The sequence below is a fragment of the Bradysia coprophila genome (assembly GCF_014529535.1).
Source record: "Bradysia coprophila strain Holo2 chromosome X unlocalized genomic scaffold, BU_Bcop_v1 contig_71, whole genome shotgun sequence".
Classification (NCBI taxonomy): domain Eukaryota; kingdom Metazoa; phylum Arthropoda; class Insecta; order Diptera; family Sciaridae; genus Bradysia; species Bradysia coprophila.
The window spans coordinates 54,607-70,739 of NW_023503362.1; the positions used below are offsets into that span (position 1 = coordinate 54,607).

The 16,133-nt window shown below is 37.4% G+C and overlaps 3 protein-coding genes and 1 long non-coding RNA gene across 4 annotated transcripts; 2 read left to right on the forward strand and 2 right to left on the reverse strand.

The window, feature by feature from the left end:
• Positions 1-1,905: 1,905 nt before the first annotated feature.
• LOC119070287 (SUMO-conjugating enzyme UBC9) lies at positions 1,906-2,994 on the reverse strand. The gene is made up of 3 exons (XM_037174555.1): positions 2,835-2,994; positions 2,688-2,771; positions 1,906-2,317 (listed from the first exon to the last, which is right to left on the reverse strand). The coding sequence occupies exons 1-3, from the start codon at positions 2,898-2,900 to the stop codon at positions 1,991-1,993; spliced, it is 477 nt and encodes a 158-aa protein (XP_037030450.1). The 5' UTR covers positions 2,901-2,994; the 3' UTR covers positions 1,906-1,990.
• A 1,404-nt stretch (positions 2,995-4,398) lies between these two features.
• On the forward strand, positions 4,399-5,460 carry LOC119070289. Its single transcript, XR_005086495.1, has 2 exons — positions 4,399-4,993; positions 5,209-5,460. It is a non-coding gene; the product is annotated as an uncharacterized LOC119070289 (long non-coding RNA).
• A 3,092-nt stretch (positions 5,461-8,552) lies between these two features.
• On the reverse strand, positions 8,553-10,435 carry LOC119070280. Its single transcript, XM_037174545.1, has 2 exons — positions 9,840-10,435; positions 8,553-9,608 (listed from the first exon to the last, which is right to left on the reverse strand). The coding sequence occupies exons 1-2, from the start codon at positions 10,429-10,431 to the stop codon at positions 8,641-8,643; spliced, it is 1,560 nt and encodes a 519-aa protein (XP_037030440.1). The 5' UTR covers positions 10,432-10,435; the 3' UTR covers positions 8,553-8,640.
• A 3,892-nt stretch (positions 10,436-14,327) lies between these two features.
• On the forward strand, positions 14,328-16,073 carry LOC119070285 (SUMO-conjugating enzyme UBC9-B-like). The gene is made up of 4 exons (XM_037174554.1): positions 14,328-14,754; positions 14,926-14,975; positions 15,062-15,145; positions 15,519-16,073. Exons 1-4 carry the CDS (start codon positions 14,739-14,741, stop codon positions 15,846-15,848), a joined length of 480 nt encoding a protein of 159 aa, XP_037030449.1. The 5' UTR covers positions 14,328-14,738; the 3' UTR covers positions 15,849-16,073.
• Positions 16,074-16,133: the final 60 nt, after the last annotated feature.

Here is a 16,133-nt window from a genome sequence, read left to right on the forward strand (position 1 = left end):
CTACCTTATATTTCAGATTATTTTGTTAACATTCAACCAATGAAAATTACAGTTTAGTCTAAGAAAATAATATAAAAAAGATATCTAAGCGAAATGAGGTCAAATTGGGTGAAATATATAAATCGAAATAAAATTACAAATTATGTCTTAGAAGACTAGTATGGACTCATTTAATGAAGCTCACATGCAAAGTGATTGATATTCGTTGAAAATTCATCAATTTTATTCATGATTTTGTTGGCAATTTTGAATTGAAGGATGTACAATGAAAAGTCCTAGTTTGGTGAGCGCCCCCGTTTTATGAAAGTGTCCATGCTCTGCCCACCGCCCGCGAATTTTGAAGCCCATGACGCCTATGCCCATGGTACAAAAGTCTCTACTTGAAACATAATGTCATAAATACTTTCCATATATTACTTATAAATCTATCTTGGAAACCCAAATTATCTAATATCAGTCAAGGGGCATACCCGCCAAAGGCCGGGACCTAGTTGAGTAGTTAATGATTTTTAAATCTGTTATTGTCTCACTGAACATTCCATTCTACCGCGTTGCTGACTGTGGTCTAGCTGTCACAATAGAATATACTTCTCATGTTCGTACCAGGCATTATGAAAACTTCAACTTAACTCACAGCCTCACAATTCCAATTAAAAGATTGATTGATCGTCAACTGATTTTGCACTGGTAAAAATTTTAAAGACAAAGTTAGTCAAAGCAAGGAATTCAGCTTTCTCTCTGCATACGGCTATTCATCTGTTATGATAGCAGAGTATTTCTTCTTCCAATTTAATTTTTCTTAAGACATTCAAAGCTTCTGAATGCAGATCAGAAAAAACATTTCGCTCGCTCCGCTCGCGCTTCTACTGTAACACTAATTACAAAATTGACGTAATTATCGCTCACATGGAAGTCAAAATAAAGGTTAAAAGTATGTACGTTGACCTAAAAATCATAAGTTATAGATAGCTAAAACTACATGTAGCCATTCGAATTTATATGAGCCTCTAACTAATAATTTCTAACTTATTATTCATAATTTGTAAATGAGGAATGTTGTTAAACCAATGGTTGATTAAAAACACTTTAGGGACTAACAGACATTTGTTTGAATGTTTCCAAATTTAAACAAATATCCAGAATATTCCGAAAAACTTCTTCGGGTCTACGAAACATCTGTATGCCTTGCAAAGTTTCTGCAGGAAAAAAAATTGCTAAAGGTGATTTATTTCATAGCTCAGTATCCTGAGGAGCTATGGCTGTAAACAGACCGTCAAACCGTCAATAATTTAGCGATGGAGTCTGTTTGAGGAGACGTCCTCTCGCTATCTATTTGCTTTCTATTAAGTTGGAGACCGTATGTAACCTGAATGATTTTACTTTACTTTATGAAATACTTTGAAAAAAAAGTCCGACTTTGTCCAACATTTTCTTTTAAAATCCTTACCGGTCCTTACCGGAACGAAATTCGATTTTGAGTTGATTTGACCTGAATTTTGAGATCCATTGTTCAGGTTGACCTGTAACGATCTGATGAAGAAAATTTTTAGCTTCAGTGCTTAGCAAAAAAAAAGTCAGATTAGAATAACAGGAAAGGTTTACACATCTCAGATATTTTACAAGCTGATTCGTTCGTGTGTCTAAACGAACTGTTATGTAAATAAGTAGTTAACTGCCTCCTGGTAACTGCAGCAAGGCAAACGACAGTAAAGTTTCTGACTCAAACTGATAAAGCTGAAACTTGAGTGACATCTTGTGTTGTAATTTTCTTTGATTTGGGTCAGAAACTCGCTTGCTGTAATTTGGAAGTATTGCCCAATATGATGAAAATAATCAAACAGCACTCGCAAGCTGCATCCGTTGCGGCAAATTGTTAAAAAGCGAAAACGAAAAGAAAACAATTGGATTTTTGTTGGATTGAGATTCCATTCCGTTTATTTAAAATAAAAGAAATCTTCAATGTTGTTCACTCAATCTAACAATGAAATATCTACTCAGCTGCCATAGCCCGTGCCTGAGCTCGGACACGCTTCTCATACTCTAGCCGATTCTGACAATAAATTGTATACGCTTCTGCCTGTGCCGGATCCTTGATGTTCGGTTCGTTCAAAAGATCCTGTATTCCGATCAGAATTTGCTTAATTGTTATAGCCGGGCGCCAATCTTTGTCTTCGTCCAATAGCGATAGGCATACTGTGCCGGATGGATACACATTCGGGTGGAATAACGCTGGCTCAAATTTGCATTTGGGGGGACTCGTGGGATAGTCGTCTTTGAAAATCATTCGCAATTTGTATAGGCCGCCTTCCCATGGTGTCTGAAAGAAATGCAAGAAAAATGTTCGAAAGGTTTCGTTTTGGGAAAGAAAGAGACGCGTATAGGATTCTATTTTTGAACAATGGAAACCAAAGTCACCAAATATCACAATTGCCGTCGATGATTACGTGCATTATATTGCAAGCGATCGGTTCACAAATTTTTTTTTAGGAAAAAAGGTTTCACACACTAGACCGCATGCTCAGGACGGTAAAAATCGCTGTGAAACGAAAATTCTTGGCTTTGGCAAACGGATGTGGAGATCTGTTTTCTTTCTGTTTCACTTTAATTGAAAAAAAAATCGTGCCCACGGAAACCAAAATTCATAAAACTAAACGAATTGAAAAGCAATACGAATAAAAAATGCTCACCCCTTTCTTTCCAGGAATCGCACATTCCCACAACATTAAATTTAATGTTCCATCCACATTCTTCACTGGTCGAGCTACGAATCCCTGCAATTCAGTTTACCATGAAAAATTGCGATTCTTTTTTTCAAAAATAAATTTTTTGTTTACATAGGGATGATCCTTTCGCCAAGTTTTTCTTTCTTCACCTAAACGAGCAACTGCAATTCCCGACATTTTTTTGCTTTATTTTCGAGTTTCAACTTGCGATACTACAATATACACCAAACACACTGTGTCAGGAATTGTTTGACATTCCATTTTGAAAGGAGTACTAGTCACACACGTTAGCTTCGCCCGTTTCGCCACAGCTTTTTGTTCAATTTTTTCACCGCGCGTTACTCCTCGAATAGCGGCAAATTTTAAATCAAATATTTGTTTTGCATGTTTGCGTATGAACTTTGGATTGACCGAACATGAAGAAATACAATAGAGTTCTACGAAAACCTTTGACTCATCCACCCACATATATAATAATGGCTGCGACAACAGGATCATCTTGTAGTCTGAATCTTAGTCTCCTAGATGATTTGATAAGCTCCGTTCATTAATTAGTCCACGATGGACTTATTGTTATCTTGGTTCTGGAAGAACATGTCAATGTTCCTACAAATACTAGTGGGCACCCAAATTTGAACGATTTTTTCCATAAGAAATGTTTAGTACACTAAAAGTTCTTTTTCATGTGTCGGGGCCGAAAATGAGGGAGTTTCGAGATTTTTCTCGGGGTTTCGACCCCTTACATGAAAAATTTTTTGAGTATCTGTTTTGGACGTTTGATTTTAGGCACTTTCGCATGTAGCCCTCACTTTGTTCGGGCTACAACTCGCGAAATTGCCTAAAATCAAACGTCCAAAACAGATACACAAATAACTATTCCAAGTCGATGGAGGGGAGGAGCCACTAGCAATATTTGCTGCCGAGGTTTCGAATGTAATAATAATTATAATATGTCTTTACAGAGCCTAAATTATTACTACGTTTCATCCTTAATTTATGTTTCTCATTATTTATTTAATGAAAATGGGATTTTCGTATCATTCTATGGCCGAGTAACACGACTTACACTCCAAGGACTTATTTTCATTTTTTCTGATTCGTATCGTCGACGCCTACAAATGTGTTAATAACCGGTTTAGTTCGTCGGTTATGCTGAAAACAAACGAGGCATTCAAAACGTGTTTTGGTCCTTGTTTTCATGACGAAATTGTCGCAACTGTCAAATAAATTTAGAAATTTCTTTATCGAAAATTGCGATTTGTCAATGAAAACTAGGACCAGAACACGTTTTCAATGTCTCGTTTGTTTTCAGCATTAGGATATACCCAAGTAAAAATACAAACAAGTTCCTCGCTAAAGGACTTTTTTAGCGAATTCGATTCTAGCACTCGCCTTCGGCTCGAGCTGGAAACCCCTCATTCGCTAAAAAGCATTAGGCGTTAGGAAAATAATTATTTCGGGCTGATACTTCCGTGGATAATACGTGCAAATAAACGTTGAGCAAGAACCGATTTTGTTGTTCTTCGACGTCCTAATGATCCTAATGCAAATAGTGACCCTCATAAAAATTGATAGTAAAATTTGCGAGCAGGTGTCACAGAAGGTACAGTTTACAGAGTTCATGTTTTCGATGTACGCGGCGCTGGATGTGCTAAGTCAAACATCATTCCAATTGTATATTCCAATTTTCCAATGTTTTTTTTTTAGAATTTGTTTTGGATTGACATTTCTGTATTTTCGAGTGAATTATGAAATGTAGCTCGGTCCGACATACGCATATTTCTGTATGTTATTTAAAGTCAGCGCAATAGATACATAGTTTTTGACCAAAGGTTTAATTCGAATAAGTAGAGTAGTGAAACCGTCCACAAGGAACCACAAGACTGCTGTCGCAATATTCAATATAAGAAGTGCGCAACTGTTTCAAGTTTAACTGATTTGTTTCAACAGTTTGTGTTCCAATTACTGATAATTTATTATGCTAATTGATTTGTGGTGATGATGTTGTTACCAATAAGAAGTGCATAAATATCTTCAGTCCGAAGCAAAATCAAGTGGGTGTTCGATGCATTAAATTTTAATTAAATGAAACGTAGGGCAGATGATACGCATCGAATTGATCTAATCTTGACCTTCCACCACAACATTCCATTGTTAAGCGAATAATTTTATCGAAAAATACTCCAGAAAACCTGATTCGAACAATATGCATAGAGACTCATTACGAAATGGTAATGGTAACAACAACGGCACAACGGAACGCGATGCTGGTATGTTTCTTTTGTTTACTTTTAAGTTGATCTGTGGCCCCATTTACAAAACACAAATCAGATCAATTTCCCTCGGAATGCATTTTCCAGGAAATTGGTCACTCAGTCCGAAACAATTTTCAGTCTTCTCACTGACTGATTAATGACAATTTGTTATCGACTAAAAGAAATAAAGTGATTTAAGTCGAACCAACAATTTTCCATCCTCTTTGCAGCTCACATTCGATTCCGTGAACGAGGACCCACGCAAGTGTATCAGTGCTCCAGCTGCCACCGACCATTCGAAGCAAGCAACAAGGCTGAAATTATGGAACATTTCGAAAACAATGTCCATAGGAAAATTGCTAGTGATTGTCTGTATTGTCACGGAGCCGTCTTTCAATACAGAACGGTGCGTGGTGAAGCGGAATTCTATCATAACTGCTTGCCGTACAAGAAAATGAATAGCAAGCTAAAGAACAAATCATAATACTCCTCGTACCTAAAAACTGATGTTAGTATTGTATTGTAAGTAAGTACATTTAGAATGTAGAGGATTAGAGATGTTGAACAAATTGCCTTATTTATTTGTTGAAATTTTTTTTAATTTTATTTTTCCATAATCAATGAGAGTTTTTGTACGATTTTTTGATACCAAAACTGTTTTTTATAAAAATAAATTTCAATTCAATTTTGCGACATTTTTTTCATTTTACCTTATCGAAAATTGACCTCGACCTAATTTCTCCTATTATGGGTATAAAATGCCAGCTTAATGTGCACTTCTAATGAAAACATTGCTGCAATCGTGTAACAAGGTATATAATGCGTTTTTGTAGTCTGCAGACACGAATGTAAACAAAAACATTTTCTCCTCTGTGACTGTGATGGTTACAAAAAATATTCGATTTTTTCGGTCGTGATTTTCTATCATTCAGTTCAATAAAATTAATAAATTTACGGTGTTACGGCGATTTTGTGGTTCACATGCACTCCCTCACATATTTTTGGATTTTATCAACGAAAATTTTATTTCATTTTTATCAAATTTGAATGGACAAGATAAAGTTCTGCAGCGTTAACTGAATAATATTCATCGAACTTTGATAGACCACGAATAATTCTGTCGAGGGTGAATTCGAATTTCTAAATACCGCAAATTATCAGTGCTAACGAAAAACTCAACTCAATTTTTCATTTATCAATTATGAGTCTTCTAACACTTCACGTCCAAAACTATTGCATCCGAAGCATTTGTTAAATGACTCTGGCCAATGTTACGTTGCCCTATTGACGATGTGGATTTCTATGTAATTTGCATTATATGTGAGTTCATTCGTTTCTAAGACCGCTGAGTTTATCACGAAGGCAGCCAAATTTTCTATTGCCACCTTCACGAACTTAGACGAGAATTACTTTTTTACAAAAAAATTATATGGAAAATATCCACTTATCCGTTCAAACTTGGGCGCCATCAGCCTTCGTCTTAACATTTTCTCTCAGAACCTAGTTTTATGCTTGATTTCTACTTCGAAAAAAAACCACACCGTTTTGCCTCCGTTTACTATTTAAACAATAGAAAACAGGCGTGGTTTAGCTAAACGGATGCAAAACAGAGTGGTTTTTCGGGTGATATTACAAAATCAGGAGGCACAAAATAAGGAAGAGACAAAATCCGGACAAAAAATCCGGAGGCGTCAAAATCCGGAGGCGTCAAAATCCGGATGCTACAAAAACTGGAGGCGTCAAAATCTTGAAATATTGAATAAATCCGGATGAAATCCGGATAAAATCCGGATGAAATCCAGGTAATACAAAAATAAAATTTCTGGTGCGGAAGGCAAATGAAACAGAAAAGCGGGAGTTCCTAATATAAAAAGAAATTACTTTTTTTGCCGCATATCATAATAAAATTCGATAAAATTATTCTGTTACGTGTCGATAGTGAAAGAATAGCGCCGCAGGCATAAAAAAGAAAAGCGGGGGTCCAGGGGGCGGCAGCCCCCTGATATAAAAATAAATTTCTGATTTTTTTCCAGCATATTTTGATGAAATTATTCTGTTACGTGTCGATAGTGAAAGAATAGCGCCGCAGGCATAAAAAAGAAAAGCAGGGGTCCAGGGGGCGGCAGCCCCCTGATATAAAAATAAATTTCTGATTTTTTTCCAGCATATTTTGATGAAATTATTCTGTTACGTGTCGATAGTGAAAGAATAGCGCCGCAGGCATAAAAAAGAAAAGCGGGGGTCCAGGGGGCGGCAGCCCCCTGTTATAAAAATAAATTTCTGATTTTTTTCCAGCATATTTTGATGAAATTATTCGGTTACGTGTTGATAGTAAAAGAATAGCGCCGCAGGCATAAAAAAAGCGGGGGTCCAGGGGGCGGCAGCCCCCTGATATAAAAATAAATTTCTGATTTTTTTCCAGCATATTTTGATGAAATTATTCTGTTACGTGTCGATAGTGAAAGAATAGCGCCGCAGGCATAAAAAAGAAAAGCGGGGGTCCAGGGGGCGGCAGCCCCCTGATATAAAAATAAATTTCTGATTTTTTTCCAGCATATTTTGATGAAACTAATCTGTTACGTGTTGATAGTAATAGAATAGCGCCGCAGGCATAAAAAAGAAAAGCGGGGGTCCAGGGGGCGGCAGCCCCCTGTTATAAAAATAAATTTCTGATTTTTTTCCAGCATATTTTGATGAAACTAATCTGTTACGTGTTGATATTAATAGAATAGTGCCGCAGATGCTTGTTTATTATTGTATGGTATTAAATGTTAATGGTGATATTGATAATATTGTGGCCATGGTTGCGCTGCAGGCCGTGAAAAAAAAAAAAACAAAACAAAAAAGCGGGGTCGAGAGGCGGCAGCCCCCGCAATGGGGGGTCAAGGGGGGTGGAACTCCCCTTGCGGGGTATGGGGCAGAGTCCCATGTATGTGGGGATGTAGGGGGTAAATTCAAGTAAATTCAACTAATCTCAAAATTTTACGTATTCTGAAAGTTACAGGATCCGGAGGATACAAAATCCGGACATATTACAGTTTGAAATTCGTCTGGCATTTGACGCCTCCCGATTTTGTAGCATCCGGATTTTGACGCTTCCGGATTTTGAGGCTTCTGCATTTTTTGTCCGGATTTTGTCGCCTCCTTATTTTGTGCCTCCTGATTTTGTAGGGGAGCCGGTTTTTCGGAAGTGGAAATCAAGAGTTAAACAACGTTTGTCCCCAAATAATGCTGTGGCGGGCTATCCTTTGTTGGTCATGTAATTTGTTATTCAGAGTTTAAGAAGAAATTACTCAAAGACATATTATTAACGTACACACTGAGAATTTTAATAAAAACGTCTACGTTCGACTAATACAAAACAACTGACCTAGCTTATTATACTGAGGTATACTCAGTTCATACCGTCCATACTCAGTTTTACTGGATGTTTCAATTGCAAATCTAAGTATATTCGTCTATGGTTAGAAATATCAAACCGGGTTAGTTAGGCATCCATTAGTCAATTTATACGTGTTCGTTATTACTTAATTTTGCTAAAAATTCACTTTAGTGCGATTTCGTATATTTCGCTTCGTTCTTAATACGTGGTCAAATATGTGTTTTGCATAAGACGTGAACCTCGCGGAGCCTCGTATGCTGCTCGTATCTAGAAAGCAAGCTTAATCCGGCCTCTGGTCGAAAAGTCGATGATTCTTGAATTTGTTCCAAATTACTTCGCCAATGAAAACCATTACACTTGCAATCCAACCACACCACATAACAGTCAACACTGCAAATTCACCCAAGTCAGATTCGCCGCTGATTTTAATGGGGGGGCTAATATTTATTTTGCACATCTCCTTTACTTCATCACTATCTTCGACCCACTTGTTGATCAATCCCGCATCATTCAGCCAGTGAATTATTACGTTTATCTGTTCAATGAAAGGGAAATTCAGTCTGATCTCAAACGATATTGGATATTTAGCGAGAAACGTATCCCTTAGTAAATGAAACGCTTTCAAACTTAACCGTTTCTGCACTTCTAACAATGCTTGTGCCTGGTAGTCGAATGCAAAAAATGCGATTGAATTGTTAAATGTTCCAATTTCCTTCTTTAATTGATCCATTTGTATTCCATGAAATTTGTCGGACCAACCACCATACTTCGAAAGGTCTTCCAAAATATAAGTCAATCCTTTCAATTCCGCCTTATTAACCAAAATCGGAACCGAGGATTTGTGGAGATCTTTGATTGTGTTGATTTGAGGCTGGTAAATTGGTGATGTTAAGTAACTTTGGAAGACTGAAAGTATACCATTCATGGCAATGAATCCTGCGAATGTTAAAGGTACTATCACAAGGACGTCGGCGCGACAAAGATTTTGATATCTGATGGCTGCATTATCGTTTATTAATACATTCACGACGTCGGTAACACATTCGAAAAGAAAAAATTCATTTTTACGCAAATAGCCTGAAACTATTAGTAGAAGCGATGCCGCCACAATCACAATAAAAGTGTAGACGGAGAAAAGCATCCAGGTTCCATTTCGTAAATAGGCCACAAAACCAGAAAAGGGCTGTGAATGCGGAACTATTATGACTAGCCTTGACTGTCGATGTGGATAGAGTTTTTGCGATGCATCTATTACACGCATTTCGTAGAACAATATATCTGCATTTAACTCGGCAAGACTCGTATCGCTGTTATGCGTATGTAAAGGATACAATGAGGCATTAAAGACACTTCCAACACTTTCCCAAAAATTGTTTTCAATATCAACATGGGTCACTTCGTGAATCTTGACCACCCGAAGCGGATGTTTGCGATAATTGGGAATGTTGTCTGAAAAATAGTCCCGAAGAGACTCACTACTTGTCACATTAATGGTTAATGCTCCAAAAGGATCGTACTTGAAAACGTTTAATGAACCCTCAACACTCAACTGAAATGCGCTAAAAAGGTTCACAATTCCAGCACTCCAACTCCACCGGAATAATCGCTCTATGATATCCAAAGATGTAATTTTGCCAGCGAAAAACACACCAATTTTCACATTTACATGCGCATGAATGTCCCTAACGTGAGCCAACACTTGCAATCGTTCAACTGTTAAACCTTTGATGACAACAACTAGAAACGTATTTTTTCCGGCTGTAGCAGTTGCAGATGTTTGTGTCGAGAGGTTGCCGGAAGTGCAAAGTGTCTGAGGGGTTAAGTTGTCCAGCTTGGATCTCCATGCCATTGAAAACCAATCATCGAGATCGATTGAGGGGTCCATGAAGAAAATGTTATGATCGAAACGATAAAAATTATTCAGTCGACTGATTAGTTGTAGAGCATCAGGATGGCACCAAACCATCGTCGACAAAAGATTTATAATAATTATTGTTGGTTGTGTTATCGAACTCATACCGTTCAACTTACGATGGTACAAATGAATAGACTGTCGCTGCCGAACGAACATGGGCTAGCACGTAACTCTGTTGACTATATACAATATTGGCTCATTATTTTAATTTCTGCTACGTAATTAAAAGCACAGATTAAATTACAATTATTACAACCATCCCTCTATTATGCAGGAATGGGTGAACAAAGCGATCGAAACTTTATGTTAGAATCATTTTAGTGATGAAAAATTCACGATCTTTCGAATCTTGTGCCTAAATAAAGCGCTGAGATAGAGTCTTTAGATGTTAGGTTAGACCTTTCCATAACTAGGAAGAACAATGTGCTTTTCCATAATAGCCTCAATTCATTCAATTCAAATCAAATCAAATCAAAAACAAATCTAATCTGAAATCTTTTTGGATCAATGGTTAGTCGACACATTTGAAGTTTGAAGATTGTAACGTTTGGGTATTTTGTCATAAATTCAAAATCCTTTGTCATCCCTACAATGTTGGGCACATGCATGTGAATTAAATTTAAATAATTGTGAAATTTTTAGATTATTTTCTCATGAATTAATAATTTTTAGTGTAACGACACAATTAGCTTCACACACGAACACAAAAGTAATGCGTGAAGAATGAAAAACATAAACGCTTTTCAAGGGACTCGCACGAAATCGGTTTAATAATATAAGATGCCATCCAACAACGCACTTCAAGCATGAGTGGTACTCTAAATAGGGTAGGGTACATATAAAATACTAGTGGAGTGGAGTGGAGTACCCAACTTTTAAATATTTTTCATGTCTTGGAATTCATGTTCGTCCTAACTTTCGTTCAATAGTCAGTATGCCAAGTTTCAAGTCTCTAGGACTCTCCGATTATTAGACTTTATATTAACGATTTGCCTCAAGTGACTAGCTAGATGATTTTTTCTATTATAGAAATTGGAGCAACTAAAAGGAGCAGTCTGAGTGTTAAGACATTAAGATGAAACGTAATGAAGTGAAGTCAAAGATTTTGTATTAAATCAATTTACACCAGCGATGTGTAAAAAAGTCGTCTGTGAAAAGTTAATCTCCAGATGTCAGTGTTAAGGCGACCCTGCGAACTGTATTTAACTTGTATTGTATTGTGATAGAAACGTACAATCTATCTTTTATCTCGCATTTCATACAGATTTTATTTAATAATTTAGTCTAGAAAATCCTTCATGCTAGTTAAACCATTTCACCATTCCAGTGGGTCACTTAACTTAGCATCCAATTTGAGTGTATGATTTATTAATTACCACAAGGTCAACAAACTTCCTCTACTTACTACGCAGTAACTATTCGAAACTAAAAATAGAAATGATATCACCTTACAGACAATTATATACAAACTATAAACTGGTTCTCAAGGTCAGCAGAGACTTGCGTGCTTGTGTTAGTGCTTTTGAGGAAGTATCGTGTGACGATACAGTAAAATTGTGTGAATGTGGTTGAGACACCAACACACTGATAACATTTACTAACAATTTAGAAGCGAAAATTTTAGAATTATTGTTTGGGGTTATTCATTCGTGCTAGACGATACGATGAGCCTACTAGTGTGTTCATATCAGTGAAATAATACCGTTGAGTTTCCGACTTGATTAAAATTAACAGCTGCTTAGATACACTTAGTGCCGATTAGAAGTTTACTTGGAGCAGAGATCACAAATTTGATACAGGTAAGAAATATGCAAAACGTTTGTCTAAATTACTTATTTTTAGGTTAAAAAAGAAGTAGTAACTGAGACTTGAACAGTTAGTATGTATAACTATTATGAGTCAAATCACCAATTTTTCGCCCACTTCGAAAACAAGCTATCCCCGATATTATTGAGTTATAGCTCATTCGATTCGTCGTTCAATTCTAGCGAAGGGGTCACTCTCTGAGGAAAATGTATAAAAATAATTATTTTTCGAAAAGAGTCGCTCGGAATCGATCGGTTGTGAGCTAGAATTGTCACCCAGACACGTTACTAATAAAAAACGAGCCGTCAGAACAGTCGGAGCGTTTGCTGCGACTGAGCCCCGTACAAACCCGTACATCTATTGCGTACGTGACCCTAGTTCGTCCGTCGCCCTACTCTTACCGTAAGCCTACTGCGCCCGTAAACGTCGGTAAAGTAAAATTCTTATGACATGTGTACGTCTTAAAAATTGCGCATAGCGCAATTACGAAGCCCCGTACGACGTTCCTTTCAAATGTAACACAAATTTCGAATTGACCTAAAATTAAGTAAGTATCATTTTCACCGATTTATATTGATTTTACAAAAATCCAAAATGGCGGCCGACGGCCATTTTGTTAGGAGGTGGAAAGTAGTACGGCTGCTTTACATTCGTTAGTACCTTTCAAACAAAAAAAAATGTGAAATTCGATCAAAGTTTACTCGAGATATTACCAAAAAACACCACCTTCACTGTACGGCCGAGTAGCCACATATAAGCTCACTCCAAGAGACCTAGCGCATGCTCCGGTCAACCTAATTTCATAAACTTTTTTTCCCCTGATTGGTACGGTCAATAGCTATCTAATAAAGCAAAATCCATCTAAATACGTTCAAATTTGGCCAACCTACAAGCAAAAACGGCTTGCCGCCCTGTACCTAGTTCACACCAAGGGGTCTAACTCACGAGTCGGTCATCCAATTTTCATAAACTTTTTTTTTGTCGATCGGTATTGTAAATACCTTTCATTTGACGTATCACTTACAAGTGTAGTGCTTAAATGTCTGGAGATATCGTCGAAAAACAGTTAGGCACTTATTGGGCCCCAGCTCCGGGAGGGTCGACCCAAAATCGCCCATCTTCGAACTTAGCCTCACTATTTTGACTATCTTTCAGGGAAAAAAAATTTTGAAATCGGATTTGATTTACTCAAGATATCGACGTGACAGACGGACGGACGGACGAACGGACGGACAAAATTTTTATTGCGGATTCGTTATCTATGAACATAGGCAAACACTTTGCCCTTATCGTCTGCTTCGAATTCCATCAATTACACACGGCATCGTAATCCTATAAGCCCCTTCGTACTTCGTACGGGTCTAAAAACTACTTTGGACAAGAATTTGGTTCAAATTTACTCTTTTATACCAGCCGTAAAGGTCAACTTTTTTTCAAATGGTCCGCAATTCCTGCAACATCAAACTTCTGTGGTGAAATTTTGATATGTGATGGTGGCTGAAGCCAGCTACCATAATATGTAAACGGCCCATCAGAACAATGATGTTGTGTAGAGATTCCGTCCTATTTGAAAGTTGACCATACTTTGACTGATGTCATGGGTGGTGAACGGTACTAATTTTTGGGTATCGGTAAAATACTCTTTGAACAGAGGTGCTAAGTTTCGACCTTTCCTAATTTACGTTCTCTGGGCGCCAATTCTCAAGAATTTAGGGCTTGATTTCCACTTACAAAAAAATCACGCAGTTTTGCCTCCGCTTAGCTAAACCACGCCCCTTTTCTATTGTTTAAAGTGTAAACGCAGAGAAAAATCAGTGCTTTTTTCGTAAGTGGAAATCAAGAGCAAACAGAGCGTAAACGGCGTAAGTGGAAATCAAGCATTCGTAACTTGTTAGTTGTCACTTTAATGTTCATACGATTATAATAAGTTTGAGGTAATGTTCATGTGCGTAGTTGGGGAAGTTAAATACCCGACGCCCCCAACAGTATTTTATCAGTCCTAATGTGTGTGATCTTTGCGAATGAAAAGACTAGCCATTTTTTTTAAAGAGGCATCACTGGAAATAATTTCATAGAAATGTTTTCAGTGGTGCCATCGATGTCCCTTTCAAAATGACTACACTGTGACTTAACATTTACAATGATATAATATATGTAAGCGTGTGAATGCCAGCTGACTTTTTTAGGGACTGTATTAAATACCGTAATTGCATTTTAAATCGATGAATTTTGTAATTTCAGAGTTCCGTTAGACATTGTCACCTGCACAAAAGAGTTTTATCCGACAACTTCAAAGGACGCTAGACATTATTGGCGCGCATTCAATACTGGATGTGTTCACATTGTTAATGCCATTGAATGACAACACTGAAAGAGCATAGAACGCATAGAAAAATAGAAATATTCGCCATTAATCATCTCGCCGGCGAATTTGCAATTTAAATGTTCTGTAGTGTCCTGATCAGATGTGATATATAGTGTAGAGCCAAAAGTTAGCGACAAAATAAGCCAACTTGTATTTTCGGTTTGTGTATGTTTTATCGAGCCGTGCGTAAATTCTGAGTCGAAAGTCAATACTAAGGTGCTGTCTGTTCCAAGCAACAAGAGATTTTTGCACGAATTAAACAGAGTGTTCCAGTGAAGTTTCCATTTCGAAAATGTCTGGAATTGCAGGTACAATAAAATTGGCTTTGTTCTTTTGTTTTTTTTTTTAATTGAATGAATTCAATGAATTGAAATACAACTTTGACGTTGAAAGGCAATGTTTTCAATTCAACGTTGGATATTTTCAATCAACAAAACATTTGTTTCGTCCATTTTTCACATTTACCAACATTCTTGTAGTTGCGCGTCTCGGTGAAGAGCGAAAGACTTGGCGAAAAGATCATCCGTATGTAAGTAGACAGGGCTGTGTTTTGCCTGATTTCCGAAATAAATTCTTTGCGAACATTGTAAACATTTCAATTGTTTCATTTTACAGGGATTTGTGGCTCGTCCAGTGAAAAATCTCGATGGAACATTGAACTTGATGTCCTGGGAATGTGCAATTCCCGGCAAAAAAGGGGTAAGATTTTTACAATTTTTCTATATCTCAAAATACGAGCTAGGACGTTGCCGAATTTTACAATCAATTCGGCAGAGGCATCACCGTGAAGTCAACATCCACTGTGATCTTTTGAATTGATGTGACCTCGATGCCAAGGTCATTGTAATTAGATCATTACTATATCCGTAACAGTTGTTTCGATTGACTCCACTATGCTGATGACAGTAAATTCGTCAAAACAGTCCATAACGTCGCAGCTGCAGCCTACCTCAATACTGTTTCGGAATGTTCGTTCCACTTTCTATGTGTTCCCAAATTTAGTCACGCCGTACAAAATCTGAACCATTTGAAAGTTCAACTGTAAATTTTACCATTGGGATTTCCTTCGCAGACACCATGGGAAGGCGGTTTGTACAAGCTGCGAATGATTTTCAAAGACGACTATCCAACGAGTCCGCCGAAGTGTAAATTCGAGCCGGCCCTGTTCCATCCGAATGTGTATCCATCGGGAACGGTGTGTTTATCTTTGCTAGATGAAGACAAAGATTGGCGCCCGGCAATCACAATAAAACAAATTCTGATCGGTATACAGGATCTATTGAACGAGCCGAACATCAAGGACCCGGCGCAGGCAGAAGCGTATACAATTTACTGTCAGAACAGACAGGAGTATGATAAGCGCGTAAGAGCTCAAGCACGTGCTATGGCTGCCACTGAGTAGCTTTCGGTATAATGGCACGTTTCACTTCACAATTTTCAAACTTAATTTTAATTTTTTTTTAAGTGAATTTATAATTAATGAGTAGTGGGTACGACTGTGTGAATAGTTGTTCAGACCTGAAGAAAAATCCAAAACCAGATTGAATGAACGTTCATTTACTCTTTTTTTCTATTGTTTAGCCGTAAGCTGGAACGATTAATAAATTGACAGTTAATCAAACTGAAATCTCAAATGCGTTTTTCTAAATGGTGTTAAACAGAAGTGTGACGAACAACGGTTGAGTTT